The 16,698-nt window shown below is 41.5% G+C and overlaps 1 protein-coding gene across 1 annotated transcript in view; it reads right to left on the minus strand.

Annotated features, from left to right (window-relative positions):
* The window catches only part of LOC144774111 (extracellular calcium-sensing receptor-like), a 57,827-nt gene that overhangs the window by 29,309 nt on the left and 11,820 nt on the right, over positions 1 to 16,698 (minus strand). Inside the window, exons 4-5 of the mRNA XM_078659137.1 lie at positions 14,792 to 15,083; positions 2,710 to 3,552 (exon numbers count right to left, since the gene is read on the minus strand). Coding sequence (XP_078515263.1) covers positions 2,710 to 3,552; positions 14,792 to 15,083 — 1,135 coding nt within the window. The remainder of the gene's footprint in view (positions 1 to 2,709; positions 3,553 to 14,791; positions 15,084 to 16,698) is intronic.

A 16,698-nucleotide genomic window follows, 5' to 3' on the forward strand; every position in this document is an offset into this window, starting at 1 on the left:
CACTATAATATAATGGCTACTTCTCAAATGCACCCAGTATGGGTCCTGGCTCTCATGTTGTAGAGGCCAAGAGAGACTAGTGGTTCACTATGAGGCCCGAAAGTGAATATAAAGTGTAGGTGGACTGGGTGACCGTGAACTTCAACCTAACACTCAAAGGATACATTGCCAAGAAGAACAAAACAGTCTGGTTCCGACTCTTTCTCCTAAAATAAACATTACACTTGTTCCCAAGGGAAGCCTTCGGAAATACAGTTCAAGCCATAGTCTTTTCCCACATGAAATAGAGGCAACACTCTGTTCAACTGCATCCCAGAAACCAGCTTTGCTCTTTTGAAAGGCATCCTCCATACAGCAGCCTGGCTCATAAAGGAGTTGAAGAAATCTGACCACATCACCCACTCCCTGAAGTCTCTAGACAACTACTGCATGGAGAGCATCTTCGTTGACGCAACCAGGATTAAGGTACTTTAGTTCAGCAGGCCAAACTGCGTCCCTGTATCAGGCCCTCGCTCCATTAGGGTCAGTTTAAATAGTTTTATTTTGCCCAGGATCAGCACTACCAGAAATCCCAAATAAGCGCTTGTGGTTTCTAAGCACTATTTTAGACTTTATTCTTAAATAAATCATATCTCATGTTTTACTTATTCAATTTCTGTTCTTGATTAATTTATTAAATTAAGTTCTATATTTTCACCTGGTTTGAAATCTTTGTGCGTGGTGTTACCCTTGATACAGCCACACACAAAGGAAGGTAAATGTGACTGAGTGGGCATCTGCATGCTGATGGGTCATCCTGAGCAGTATTGGATGGAGAAGTTTACACCTACACTGGAAAAGGGCTGTGTCCATTCCCCTCACAAAGGGAAGCATATCCGCCTGTAGTGAGTCTGGAGGCAGGGCAGGAACGGCAGTCTTGTTCACTTTAAAGGTATCTCTTTGAAGCCTTCCTACTTCAATGGCTCAACTGGGTATACATTCTGGACTTCTGACACCACCAAATCATAACACTTCTGGAACCGGGGACATTCTACCAGAATACGGACTGCTGTATTGCTAGGAGGGTCTGCCACCTTGCTGAACTGATTGGCAGTGTTCGCCTACTGCCTCTTGCCTGGGACTTAGAAGGACTGAACCTGCATTTCTACATTCAAGGACCAAAATATCTTAAAGGGCCTGTTGGCTTGCCTCCTGTTTTTAAGGTCTCTGGGATATGAAATACAACACCCTGCAAAAGCACCAGGACTCTACCTGCTGTAAGTCCTGACAATCCAGTCCTGGACGCTTGGAAGTGCTGCAATCCAGAAAATCCATGTATCGCCGATGTTGCACCGATCAGAACCAAAAAATTTCCTGCAGCAGAAACCACGGATATTGCATTGCCGACAGTGGGACACATCATTCCCTGTTGGTGATGTATCTCCAACTCTGCATCGCTAAGTGCTAATGCATTGCTTTGTGCTGGAAGCATCGCCTAGAGCACAGCGGTTCAATGATGACGCATCAGCCAACATTCATTGCATCTTGATTCTCGATGCATTTTGACTTTGCACAGCTCGAAATCAAATCATCAACCCATCTGCGAGATCGACAGCAACACATTGCCTCCTTTGCTCCATGTCTCACCTTTGCCGTCGACGTATCCAAGGCTAGTCCCTGTATCGGGCACACGCCCCATTGCAGTCGGCCTGAACATTTCAATTTCAATTTCCATGGTTGAGCCAGACTGATAGCCATTAGACACCATTTGTTTCTAAGCTCTACAAAACAGTTTATTTTTTTTAATTCATATCTTGACTTCCACTTCTTGGATTTCGGTCATTGGTTTTGTTTTACTCCTAAAAATATTTTCGATTTTTCTAAACTGGTGAATAGTCCTTTGGTGGTGTTTTCACTGTGTTACTGTGTGTTGTGTGCACAAATAATTTACACATTGCTTATTACTTAAGTCTGACTGTTCTGGGCCAAGCTACCAGAGTGTGAGCTCAGGTTAATTTAGAGTGTTACTGACTTACCCTGACTAGGATTGTGGTTCCTGCTTGGACACATTGCATACCTCTGTCAACCAGAAACCCAGGGGCAGATTTACAAGCCCATTGTGTCATTTTTGCACCGAATTTGTGTCAATTTTTGTGACATAGCAGCAGCGTAAAAATGTGGTCCATTTACGACGTGACGTATCCATGGAGTTGTGTCAAGCCCTGCGTCACATTATACCTGCATCAGGTATAATGTATGCAGGGTGGGGGATCCAACACAAAAAAAGCCTCATAGAAGTGACACAGTGAAATCAACAAGATTTCACTGCACCATTTCTAGGACGCTACTGCGTCAAATTCTTACGCCTGCTTGAAGCAGGCGTGAAGAGTGATGCAGCACAATGAGGATAGGCCTCTCCCTGTATTGCTGGAGTTGCGTTGTGCTTGCAACACGACTCCAGCAATGCGTGCCTTATGTGTCAACAGAAGAGTTAGAATTTCTGACACATGTCAATCCTTGTGTCATGGTGCGCCGTATTGTAAATATGGTGCATCCATAGTGGCGCAAGGGTTTCTCATGGTGGCACAGGGAAAGTGACGCATCTTCACACATGTCACTTTTTTGTAAATCTGCCCATAATATCTAACACAATCCCCTTGCAAAATGTTCCAACTTGCCAAGCCCAGATGTTCACACATTTTTATAAGATAGGATGTGTAATTCTGTTACCTGCCACGGCTGTATATCTTTGATGTCACCACATGATTCATTGATGAAAGGCCCATGTCCTGGCTCGCAAGTAATCAGAGCATTTAATGCATGAGCAATGGCGTAAACTGCTGTATAAGTGTGGTAAGTGTAGCTCAGGTCATTGAGTTCAAATAAAGTTCTTGCCAGTTTCTTCAAAGCTCTGTCCCCCAAACAAGACATGGCCTTACTTTCTATCTCTTCAGCAGTCACTGTTATGTTTCCATTTGTCTCTGAAAGTTTACAATGCAAAGCTTTCTCCCAGAAAATATTCATAAAAATGTCCTCTGGGTACTTAGAAGGATGTAGGTTGGACAGGAATTCTTCAAAATTAGGCATGTGTTCTGTGTGAGGTGCTATCCCTAAAGATCCATTCATTATCTTCCAGGCCTGGCCATCCAGGAGTCCAGGAGTTATGATAAATGATGCTGTGAATATCCAGACTTTGCTGCTTACATTCTGTTCATACAGGGTTTGTAGTAACACCTTGACATGCACCTCAGGGCTGTGAACAATAATAACCTTCACCAAATGTTCTTGAATCATTTCAACAATTTGCAGGACTTTCCCCTTGGAGAATCGAAGGTTAATTTGTTCCATGAAAGCCACACAGCCTCCAGTTTCCTCAATGCCTTTCTTTATGCCCTGACCTCCTTGCAAACCCACCTCATCGTTAGAAATGATCATCCCCACCCATGTCCAGTCCAAGTGACCCATCAGTTGTGCCAGGGCGATGTTCTGGAATGTGTAACCGGGCACCGTGCGCAGGAAGGACGGGAACTGCAGCTTGTCGCTGAGTGAAGAAAGCACAGACGAATGGCTAATCTGTCAGAAACAAGTCGACAAAAGGAAATTGTGTCTTTATATATATGTAGATTAAAGTGGCTCTGAGACATTGATTAATGTGAAACAATTACAATTGATGGCATCAATGATGCACCTCTACTAAGGGACACCTATGATGGGTTTAACCACTCTGAAGCTACCGTAGGTTCATTGTGGGGCATTAACGTGGATTTATAACCTCCTCTCTCTCATAAAAAGGATGGTATTCCTGGGCACACATTCTCAACAAATTACGGAATGTAGCGCAGTAGCCTAAAATGTTACACTGCGTTGCGTGACAGGGAGGGAGCAGGAGAGCATGATATCTACAGAGATAGGGCTTTCTTCTCCCTATCACTGGCACAGAGTTCAGCTGCCGTTCGCCAGGCACACACCATGGTGCGAGGGTGCATGCCTGAGTCTACCATAGGTTTTGTATAGGAAGGTACTCTTCCAGTACAAATTTCTATGCTCAGACACACTTTAAAGTTTTTCCTACTTTGTGTGGGTGCTGCACAGTGCTCCACAGTGCAACATGCATGCAAAGCCGGAAAAGCAGGGAGAAATAAAACATGTCTCCTTTTAATGCCTACTTTCCAGTAGCGTTAAGGTGCTAAACCCTCTCTACTAATGTTAACGCTCCCTTGACGCAAAGTAATGCGAAGCAGCATTTTGAACTGCTTTGCGCTACTTTTTCATACAAACCAACACAAATACTAATTTGAGTTGGTTTGTTAAACCACAAAAATGTTTAGTATTAAAAAAAATAATGCTAACCCGATGCTAAACCTTTCTGAATCTTGCCCCTAGTGTGTGAGGCCATTCTGATTGTCAACAAGAAGGGCACCGGGCAGTATTCCTATTCCCAGACCCTACTGCTACTTCTCACACTGTAGATCAAGGATCCACCACGGACTTGAATTGGATCTATTAATTGTATTACAGTCTCAGTCAACTTATCACAGCAGTGTCTTCCACACACAGAAGATGCAGCACAGGCCAAGGTTTATTCCAATCTGCAACATATGTAGGTATCCGCTGGCTGAGCTCTATGGCTATTATACCCAATGAGTAAGTGCCTTCTGTGAATACCAAAATGAGTAACTAGTAGTAAGTTTAGGATTTTGTCTTAAGTTAGTTCTGTGAATTATGCCCTAATTGTGGATATCTATCACAGACCAGCACAAGGTGGGCACAAACTTGACTTCATCTTCTACACAAGAAAACTTGCCAGATGAAGATAGAACTTCCTTCAAAATCTGAGTTACACCCTGCTCCTTTTGCCCTGAACTCCTCCACCCCAATCAGATGGCTCCTTGCTTAGCTCCCACCTATGGCTCCAGCCCCAGCACCACCCCTCCCCTTCGTTGTACAAGGTGTCTCACAACTGCTCCCTATAATATCCCATCTAGAACTCAAAATCAATTCTAGTTTGGATGAAATTGCGGCACTTTGCATAGAAGCAAAGAATATCCACACTCTGACCAAACCCCTCACACCACGTATAAACTCTGACCCTGCCACTAGCAGTCTGCACTGCCCCAAACATAAATGCTCCTTGACTAGGACGTTGCAGCAGGAGGCTGAATTGATGGAAAGCTCCCGTGGTAATAGCTCCAGCCAATACTCTCTCCTCAAGATCCCGGTTGTCCTTAGCTTGAACAGGAGCTTGAACACATTTCTCTTTCCTAGGCCACCCTCCCAACTAGCCACCATCTAACCCAACCATCCTGAACAGAAACCTACACCCACCCCCACTGCATGCTTATAAACTGCAGATCAGCAATCAAGCATGCCCCCGAAATTGCAGATACCATCCTACAGCAGAACACGGCCATCTGCTTTCTAACTGAAACCTGACTAAACAGCCACTCATCACCTTACATCCATCTCATATCCCAACCAGTTTTTTAATCAATCGCAGGGACCGCAAAGGTGGCAGGGGTGGCGGAGTAGCCATTATACACAAAAGTGGTCTCTGTTTAACTCCTGTCTGCACTCCTGGACACCCTACCTTTGAATATCTAGGAGCTCAGCTCTCCACAAATGGATCGCACTCCACCAAATTCCACGTCATCTATCACCGTCATGGTGAAAATTCTCAATTCTTGAAGACCTAGCAGGCCTAATATCGCAAACCTCACTAAAAGACAGCACTGACATTATATTAGAAGACCTTAGCTTGCACCTGAACAACACTAAAGTCCCCACAGTATAGGCCCTCTCCACCCTCTTGGAAGCAAACCATCTCACCCAACATCGCAACATGCAAATGCATGAGCCAATCATCTCCAAGCACAACACACTATCTCTGCAATGTATCCTACTATCCAACTGGTCAGATCACTACCAAATTCTCTTCGATGTAAATTCCATCCATCACCATTCTCTCCAATTCCTTAATCCCAAGCACTGGGTAAGAAAGATCCATCAAATCTCCCAGGGGGAGCTAGACACATTAATAAGTTGTCAAATTCTACCTCCTCCTGACCTATCATCTACCGAGGACCTCAACGTCACCTACAACACAAAACTTACAGAACTCGTGGAAACCCCCTGAAACTCAGTGAATCAAGAAATGCCCCCTCAAAGCGTGGTTTGACAACTCTGTTTAGCTGAAGGAAACTGGAGACAACAACTGTCAGAATCCAAACTCTCGTTCATCCAGGCTGAAAGCCAAAAATAAAAAATAAAACATCTCAAAGAAAAATCCGAGAGCAGCTTGAAAAAGCTTGCCAAAAAAACACAACAGCAAAGCTCTAACAGACTACTCTTGATCCCTCTAAAATTGAAGAGTGAGAAATTGCACACCCGCTCTTTCTCTGGCAATGCTCCAAATTTCTGGAACTCCCTGTCCCTGGACCTGAGAGAAAATCAACTCTTCCATCACTTCAAGAAAAAACTGTAGCTTCTCCACCGCAACAAATACTTAAATCCACCTTAAAGTTCCTGATTAGCCTTTGGGCTCCCTATCCCTCCCACAAAATAAATCTGTGCACCACTAACCGAAGGAAATAAGTGCCTCTAGTTACCCCCATCCAGAAGAGACTTACCGCAGACACCTCAGACCCAAAATGGCTTTCTTTACTTCTGTTCATCTGTTTTGTTGTATTTATTTCTACTATGTGTTTTGCTATTATTATTTTGCTCCACCTGTAATTTTGAACAATTGCAACTGTGCCGAGAGAAAGCGATATGTGTTTGGCATACTGTAACTACCTCAAGATTGTATCAGCAATACTCCCACAATGTACACGTACGCCTCACAAAAAAATGGCACCACATATCTATTTGTACCCTATATGTATCTTACCTATTTTGGCGTATGCAATTTCATACCTCATATACCTTGTCACTCTCTGTCACTATGTATCTTAATTTACCCCAAATGTATCTCACATATAAGATGCTAACTCTGTGAGGCTCCCTGATACCCTTGGGTCAAGCCTATGCTATATAAAACTCAATAAATAACAAATAAAAAAATGAAATAAAAATAAATAATAAGGCCCTTACTTTTCAAACAAGTGTGCAGTGTGAGCAATCTCTGAAATGTAAACTAAAGTGGATTTGCAGAGCACTCTTTGTGTCGGTGAGTATATCTAGGCACAGAATACCCTCACACCTAGTGCTCAAACTCAAAATAAGATTTTTCATTGGTCCTAAGATTAGCTTAGTGAATAGAAGAATGAGGATGGTATTGCAATAAATCTATATAGCGAATAATTTGGAGGATTTTGTGTTGTTCTCACTTTTGATAAACATTGAATCTACCATTATTTTGCTTGAACCAGGGCAGGATTGTGATTTTAAAATAACTCTTTTAAATATATTAACTGTTTCCTAGTGTTCTTGAAGGTTTCATTCCTTAAGGAAAAAGGTTTTGGATTTCACTAACTATTCCAATGTCTTCTAATAGGACTGCTTGTTATCTGAAATATACATCTCACTCAAATATTGGTCAGTTCAATGTGGGGTTGTTGCAGTGCAACTGTTTTTCTCTCTTGGATTGGCTAATTGACTAAGTCTAAGTGGCGGGAGGTCTAGAAATGCAAATTCTGGGCCATGCTCTGGAAGATATTCTAGAACACATATTGTTTTAGTGTTCCGCAATGCAGCATGAATTATTCAGGTTCCTTAAGTAACACACTCAAGAAACCAAATATCACAATTAGCAGAGAGGTTAGTCTCAAAACTTGGTACCTCTATTAGTTAAGATAAGTAGTTCTTATTTGCTGTAGGTTTGTCAGGAGACTAACTTATAAAAGGTTATTTCCCATTTTGATTTTGCACACTTGAATATCATGTTTATTGGTAAAAATGGTGCTTGATTCTGTTCCAAAAGGGAGACATTTCAGGAAAAGCTATTTTACATAAGCTACAATACCAGGTATAATAGTACCATGCCATTTCACAATGAAAGCTCTGCTTTTTTTGGTATTGAAGCCTAATAATTTATATCGAATCATCTTACGTTGTAAAAATATACACATACACGGGCACTTACTGTTGAAAATGCTTACATTAGTAGATCACTGATGAATTTAGTAAGAAAAAAATATCTGTTTTTCTTTGAACCTTTAAAGTATACAAAATATCCATCATTTGCAGTCTAGAACAAGAAAATAGGGTTCTTAAATTACATATAAAATATATAATAAAAAAATAGGATAAAAGCATTAAAACAGGCAAGCTTCCAGTTAATAGCCTTGCAATTAAAAACAACGTTGCTAAAAAATATTGAAATGTAATCTTATATACAATACACAGTTCATTTGTTCCAGTAGCCAACATTCCAACATTTCACAAACACAACAACTCTTTTTGATAATAACAGTCAATGCAGCCTAGGATAAAATCTTGTGTCGATTAATCCAGAATGAGAATAGAAAACGACTAACAGCAAAAACTACTGGCTCGGATGTATCTGTTGTTAGGATTCTGTAGACAACCTGATATTGCCTGCCACCAAGGTTTAAACAGATCGGTCGTATACACCTCCTGCAAATCAGTTGGTATTTCATGCAGAAAAAAAGTATGTGTTCTTCTGTCTCTTGTACTCTGGCACAGGCAGGGCATAGTTCTAGTGATAACCCAGCAACCTGATTATTGGGAAACCTTAGGAGCAGGTTGCCATACCTAAATCTAACATATAGACTTTTAGCAAGTGGGGGTGTGATTTAATCCAAGAAGAGTTTGAATCTGGGGCATGGTTTGACACTTACAAATTGTGTTGTTAAATGACCATTTACTGGTCGGGTAGCATAGCACTCTCCCACAACCAACCAGTACGTGGATTTCAGTCTTGGTAGATCCTCTCTAGTTGCCCTCTCTGGTTATTCCCATAGTTTCGACATGCCCAGTGATTTGCACCAGCTCGCAATATGTTTGAACCACTGTAGTGTTTTAGTACCACTGATCAGCAGAATCTCTCTCAGGGAATTACAGTAATCAGAGAGCTGATACATAACCAATACATTAAAGGCTTTAGTGAGGCCATATCCCCCATTCTTTTCATCCCCAGGTTAAAGAATAATGGGATAAGTGGGCTAGTGATGGGTACTGAGGTAAGTGATCTTACAAAAGAGAAAGTGTTTTTGCAGGTTGTCAGTTTGTTTGTGTTTGTATGGCACTCAGGGGCATATGTATCAAACAATGGTTTTGCGATTCTCAAATAGCGGTTTATTGAGAATCGCTATTTGAGAATCACAAAACAAGATGTAATTAAAAATTCATAAATATTTTGCGATTCCCTGACATTCCTTATTTTGCAAACCGCAAATTGCGAGTCGCAATTAAGGAATGACTTCCCATTCATTTCTATGGGCCAAGGGACCCGTATGAGTGAATGTGAATTGCATGCCCAATTTGCGGGTACTCAATAGGTACTCGCAAATTGCGCTTGCAATTTCAAGGGTGCAAGGGTCAATAAAGGACACCTTGTTGCACCCCTGAAATATGCATGTGTGCACATGTGGCACACATGTGTGCCATGAGGACAGGTATGTGTGTAACATGGCACTTTGAAAAATGCAAAAATCGCAATCGCAATTTACCACCAACCTGAAGATTCCTTAAGCTAAAATCACACAATTTGGGCACTCCTTACATTGCATTTAAAGAATCGCAATTTGCGATTCCTTCAATGCATTGGTAAAATAGTTTTATGATTCCCATTTTTGCGACGATCTTTTGGGATGATACATCCAAAAGGCTTTTTCTCGTTCGCAAATGGGCTGAATCTGAGAATTTGCGATTGGGAATAAGCTTGATAAATATGCCCCCATATCTCTGCTCCATACAAAGCACCACTCTGGGCTTTGGCATGATAGACTTCTGAAGCAGGGGTTGGTGATCGAATGTTTGACTGCCTGTGATATCTCAGTATTGATTTTGACCTGTGGCATAGAGTAAGATAACTCCTATCTAAATGTTGTTCCCAGCCAAGTGAGTCGCTTAATCTTGTCCCAAGGTAGTCAAACATTTTCACCCTCTCTACGGGTTCACATGCAATGCTAACCTGGCTTGATTCCCCCTTCGCTTTCCCGAACACCATATATTTTGTTTTAGTAACGGTAAGCTCCAAACTCCTATCCCTTCATAAATCTAAAAACGTATCCATTAAGGTTTGCATGTTCATAGGTGTTGTGGAAATGAGTAAAGATAAACAATGAAAAATAGCGTGGGAGTGAACACAGACCCCTGGCGCGCCCCGTGCTGTATGGGTATCCTATCAGTCTGTACACTGCTTTGTCCCCATCTGACTTGGGCAGTGTTGTCCTCATGAAGTCTGGCTATTACCAGATTGATTGGGGTTCCTAGGTCAAGTATGGTTCTCCATAACAATTTGTGCTGCACTAAGTTGAACGCGGCTCTCAGATCGGCACATGATACATAGAGTTCTTTTGTTTTTTAGCAGCACGTATTTCCATGTTAATAAGGTAAATCTGAAGGCCTGGTCACATGTACTTATTTTGGAGTGAAAGCCTGCTTGGTATGGGCATAATATTGCCTTGTCATCTATCCAGTTCTGGAGTTTGTCCAGGACTTTTCTGGCAAAGATCTTCTTCAAATTGTCAATTAAATGTAGTATTCCCCTTGCCAATCACTGCCTTTCATTTTTATTTTTGTCAGAAACATAAAATTCCATTTTAATTTCAATGCTTAACAAAAGACAATTCAGCATTCATGAGCACATCTGCATGCATTAATCCACTAGGTCATTCACTTCTCTATGATTCTTTTACTCTACAAGTGTGACCTTGCTTGTAAATTACTTGCAGCGCGTGCTCCATTCATTAATTCCTTCCAATCAAACACTCCTAGAAGACAGTTCTTGTCTAAAGAGGACAAATAAGAGCTGCTGTGGAATAACTCCCAGATTCAGGGGCATATTACCAACAACTAGCGATAATTTTTGTCTCTAACTTGTTTAGAGACAAAAATTATCGCCGCACATCGGCGATTTTTATCGCAGATAAACCTTGCTATTAGCAAGGTTTATCGCAAATGCGATAAAAAACGGCCGCAATGCATGAATATCGCTGAAAAGTCAGCGATATTCATGCATTACCGAGCTAATGCTCTTAGCCATGTTATCCACCTCCCACTGGATAACATGGTGAAGAACTGCTCAGGGCAGGTGTTAGCTTTTGGAGATATTCGCGCTTAGCGCGAATATCTCCAAAAGTTGGTAATAGGAGATAGCGATGATAGCGACTGTTTCCAGTCGCTAACATCTTGGCACGCCCACTTTGCATGTCATTAGTGATAAATATCACTGACATGCAAAGTGGGGCCCAAGATGGTCGCTATCTCCTATTAGCTGTCGCTAACTGGTGTTAGCGACAGCTTGGTAATAGGGAGATAATTTTATCTCCGCTTTCATGGCTTTTAAAGCCAAAAAAGCGGAGATAAACCCCTTGATAATATACCCCTCAGTTTCTTCTAGCTGAACAAAAAACTGAAGAAGTTGTGGTATTACATTGTATCCTCATCTAAGGAAATTGTATGAAAGTGTTCCATGGCGGAAAACTGACATCGTAAATATGTGCTTTACTAAGCTAAACACGATTGTTGAATTATTAACGCAGAAAGAGCTGTCTTTAACCTTTGACCTCCTCACCAGTTAAAACCAAGTGGTCTGCTTCTGAAATCCAAAGACTGCTGCAGATGCAATTTCCAACTCATGTTGTTTACATATTGCATGTCATCTTGCATTCAACAAACAAAACAGGTATAACTCAACTTTTTAAAAGCATTGGATCTGACCTAATAACTGGTTAGCTAGCATTATTTGGACTTATTCCCTCATTCTTCAGTTCACTGTTTTCAAGTCCATTTGGGGGATTTCAATTACTCTGCTGATAGTTGGTTGTGCAATTCTTATATTTGTCAAGAAAACAAATAAAGTCAACATGAATGCATCGTGAGAATTGTGAAACATGCAGTACAGAATGATCCACCAATACTACATGCACTGGCCCCATCAGTGAATCTGGCATGTATCTGTGTCTTGAGATTCCAATGCAGATGCGCTTCAGTATCCATCCACCTCATTTTCAATGACAATGAAACATATGCTGCTGAGCTCATCTGCTTCAGTTCTGAAAGCTATTGCAGCACCATCAAACGGGTGGAGTACAAGTCTCTCTGGGGCATATTACCAAGCAATAGCGATAATTATCGCTTTTGCTTGGTTAGAGACAAAAATGTATCGCCGACCTGCGGCGATTTTTATCGCAGATTATCGCAAATGCAATAAAAATCGGCCGCAATGCATGAATATCGCTGAAAAGTCAGCGATATTCATGCATTACCGAGCTAATGCTCTTAGCCATGTTATCCACCTCCCATTGGATAACATGGCTAAGAACTGCTCAGGGCAGGTGTTAGCTTTTGGAGATAATCGCGCTTTGCGCGAATATCTCCAAAAGTTGGTATTAGGAGATAGCGATGTTAGCGACTGTTTCCAGTCGCTAACATCTTGGCACGCCCACTTTGCATGTCATTAGTGATAAATTTCACTGACATGCAAAGCGGGGCCCAAGATGGTCGCTATCTCCTACTAGCGGTCACTAACTGGTGTTAGCGACAGCTTGGTAATAGGGAGATAATTTTATCTCCGCTTTCTTGGCTTTTAAAGCCAAAAAAGCGGAGATAAACCCCCTTAATAATATGCCCCTCTATTTTGCGTTCAGGATCCTGAACTCTCCTGCTCCTGGCATTTTGGCTGGCCTGCTCTCTGCCTCTGCCCCCTCTCGTCACCTTCGTTCAACAGGTCAACACCTCGCAGCTGTCTCCCGGGTCAGGAGGGCGCATGCTGGTGGACGCTCTTTTTGCACTCTGGCAGCTTAGCTGTGGAACACACTTCTGGTTCACATCCAGAACTTAGATAACTACATGGCATTTTGGAAAGCACTAAACCCTCATCTTTTCCCATCCCCCTAGGTTTGGTAGTCCATGCCCCTGTCTCTGTGGCCCTGCGGCCCTCGGGCCTCTCTTCGATGGGACTCTTTGCTGTCAGCGGCCTTTATTGCTTCTAGTGCCGGGACGCCCCTTTGCTGGGCCAGCTGTTGCGCTCTACAAATCAGCTTAACCTAACCTAACCATGCACAATGGCTCCTTTTGCACCAGTGAGTTCAATATCCGTGAAAGATTCATGGCAACTAACCCATCTGGGAGAGAGTAAATCTGTACACTGAAACATGAAGATGAACAGTCCTCCTTTAAAGAAGTTGTAAAAAAGTTTACAACAGGATAGCTGCAACATTTCAAATTGTGTGTTCAATTTTGTACCCTGCTGCAATAGATAGCAAATAAAGATAACACACTGGCTTCTTTCATCTATCATTGCAGGCATGCACTTTGCAGATCGAAGCCAGGATATCGAGGAAGGCAAATATGGATTAAAAAATATCAACTACAAAATACTAAAAGGTAAGTAGGTGTATATTTTCTACATCTAACCCCCACATATATGTATTTTGAGTATGTATATGTGAAGTTAGGAAACGTAAATCTATACATTCCCTAATTTGCAATTACCTATCAATAGTTTGTCCACAATATTTTCTTGTACTACAATATTTACATCCTCACTATGCAGTAATGCAACCATCACTGCACATATTCATCATATATAGGTTTATTATCTTTCTGAGAATGTTATGAGTATTATGTATGATGTCACTGAGTATCCCTCTTTTAGGTTGCAAGTGTTTAAAATGTGGAATTGAATGGATGTGACTAATATAGAATGCTCAGCAATATTCACCTTATTTAATCTGAGTTGACTGCTCTGTTCTAAATTATTGTTATTGAATTGTGAGAAAGTTTCAAGGAAAAATGATACCTACATGTTTTGATTATTGTTATGGCTCAAAGGACACAGTCTTGCAGAATAGAAATGAGTGAAGGAACATAAGGGCACTTAATTGTTTATCCTGAAAGTTTTCACAGTGACCTAAATATGCTATATAAGACAAGCACAGGGTATAAAGGATTAGAGAGGAGCTTTGTGCCAGGCGACACAGCCATCAGCATTCACTTGCTGCACTATGCAGTAATCAGTCAAGCTGCCAGTACAAGATGTAAATAATAGGTTGTGCTATTATAGTGAATGTAAAGACTTCTCGTTCAAACCAGTGTGCTTGTGTAAACCATATCTAGAACATACATCTGACTTTTGTTTTAGTGATAAGGTTAGGTAAGTTAATGGAAGATCAAGGGTGTGGTTGCTATAAAGTTATGCAGCAAATACATTGGAACAGTTTTTGCTGTTCAGGGCATTAGTAGATGTTGCAGCTACAATCATTTATTGTTGCTGTAGTTACAATTCATATCATGTGCACCAGGATAGGGATTTGATTATAAAAGAAATCTTTATAATATTTTCATTGTTTTCTACTGTTTATTAGTGTTTTATTCCTTAATGAAAGAGGTTTTGGATACCACTAAATATACCTTTGACGTCTCAAAAGTTTGGTTGTTACCTGAAGCTGATTTCTCCCAAAATACTGCTGAGTGGGTTGTGGGATGGTATAGATCCAACTAGTTATCTATCTCAGGTTGACATATTGAATAAGGCCTCAGTGACAAGGGTCCTAGAAAACGGAATTCCAGGCTGTGTTCCAGAAGGTAAACTATGAAATATATCAATGTTTTATTAACTAAAATCATTTCATTGTAAATTCAATATGTGGAGTTTAAAAATAAAAACAATGACCTTGACTCTTACCTGTGGGTAGTGGAAAATTCCCATCATTCTTGCCATTGGCACAGTTAAGGATGACATTGTTTCACCAATAATTCCAGCCAGTGGTGGGTGTGATGGACACCTGTATCCTGGAACGAGCTGTGTTCTTCCCGAGAGAAGCTCCAGCACCCTTTCAACAGCTCGGTTTTCAGACATGCAGGAATCATGGATGCGCAGGCCGAGGGTGATGTTTGCCAGAAGTTCAGGTGTTTGGTTAATTTCCTCTGTAGCAAAAACCATGGCCAGCACATCTCTGTAGTAGCGGATGTTAAACCTTTAAGATGACATTGAATCCTATGAGACTCCGACCCATTTGGCAATAACATCCATTGATTAGTTTGTCAGTATTCTTGATTAGGGGTCCAAAAATATCATAGTGGGTTAGAGAAATGCTCGCAGGATTGAAATTATCACTGTTTTGGTGAAAATCTCGGTCCTCATTTATGAGGCTGTACGTCACTTTTACGCGGCCGGTGCGTCACTTTTTGTAACGCACCAGCAGCGTAAACAATGTGCCTTGTTGCACCATATTTACAAAGTACCGTCACTTTGTAAACCCCTGCGCCACATTATACCTACGCCAGGTATAATGTATGCAGGGGGGGGCGTTCTGACGCAAGAAAGGGTCATAGAAGTGGCGCAGTGAAATCTATGAGATTTCACTGCGCCACTTCTAGGACACTAATGCGTCAATTTCTTACGCCTGCCTCACAGCCGGCATAAGACTGATGCAGGCCCTTTCACGTGGGGCTTGCCCCATGTGAAAGGATACATTGCTGGAGTTGCGTCACTTTTGCGCAATACTGATGCGTCAGAAATACTGACGTATCTGTTACTCCTTGCGACATGATGCGTCATACTGTAAATATGACGCATCATTGGTCTCGCATGGAGGGCGCAGTGAAAAGTGACGCATCACTGTTTTCACGCAGCGATGCGTCACTTTTCGTAAATGAGGCCCCGGGTGTTTCATATTTTTGCTTCACCATATCATGATATTCAGTGTGTAATAAAGAAAAAGAATGTAACAGTCTAAATAATATGGAAAAATACAAAACTCATATAAAAATTCTTGGGGAGGGTCATTATAAAAAATATTTTTTAGTGCTTAGAGTGGAAATACTACTCTTTCTTCTTCTCGCGGAATATGAGCGTTACATGTTGGTTTATACCTTGACAAACTACTATTATTGTGCTCAGGAGAAGTGCAGTGACAACTCTGTATGTCCTGAAATAAACCTGATAGTAGCAGAAAACACAGCTTTTATCAGATGATTTCACAGCATTTAGACCGATAATCGAACCCCTTCCCTTGTATCTCGTCTGCAAAAGGTAAGACTGAAACTAAAGGTAAGTTCCTAATCAGCAATTCCTGTTACAAATACTGACTGTAAATAACAACATATAGGATATGCCTTTTAAGGCAGGTCCTGTTGAGCTGATCCCTGTGGTCTTTAAATACAATACTCACAGTGGGCAAGAATCACCATCTAGATTGTCAGATGTGCCCACAAATCCTGATCAAACAGGAACCTAACATGCAGGGCAGTAGTAGTAACAAGGGTCTAGAAGCAAACGACACAGCTGTAGTAAACAAGGAGCTAGCAAGAAGGAGTGCTTGACAGGAAAGAAGGGAAAACAAAAGTCACACTGGGCAGAGACCAAGTGATACACCACCCAAGGGAAGTGAACACTAAGACAGGAAGGGAGCAAACTAGAAACTGGTACTAATACAAATGTAAAGAAGGCAGGCAATGGGGAAACAGTCATTACAGAAGGAGGAGAGGTTCAGGGATCATGGATGCACTAAATAGTGCTGGCCCAGGAATCGAGGAAGCTCTGCAGGCAGTGCTAGTGCACGGAACAAGCAAACACTAAGACTCAGAATC

This window comes from Lissotriton helveticus, chromosome 8 (assembly GCF_964261635.1).
Source record: "Lissotriton helveticus chromosome 8, aLisHel1.1, whole genome shotgun sequence".
Taxonomy (NCBI): domain Eukaryota; kingdom Metazoa; phylum Chordata; class Amphibia; order Caudata; family Salamandridae; genus Lissotriton; species Lissotriton helveticus.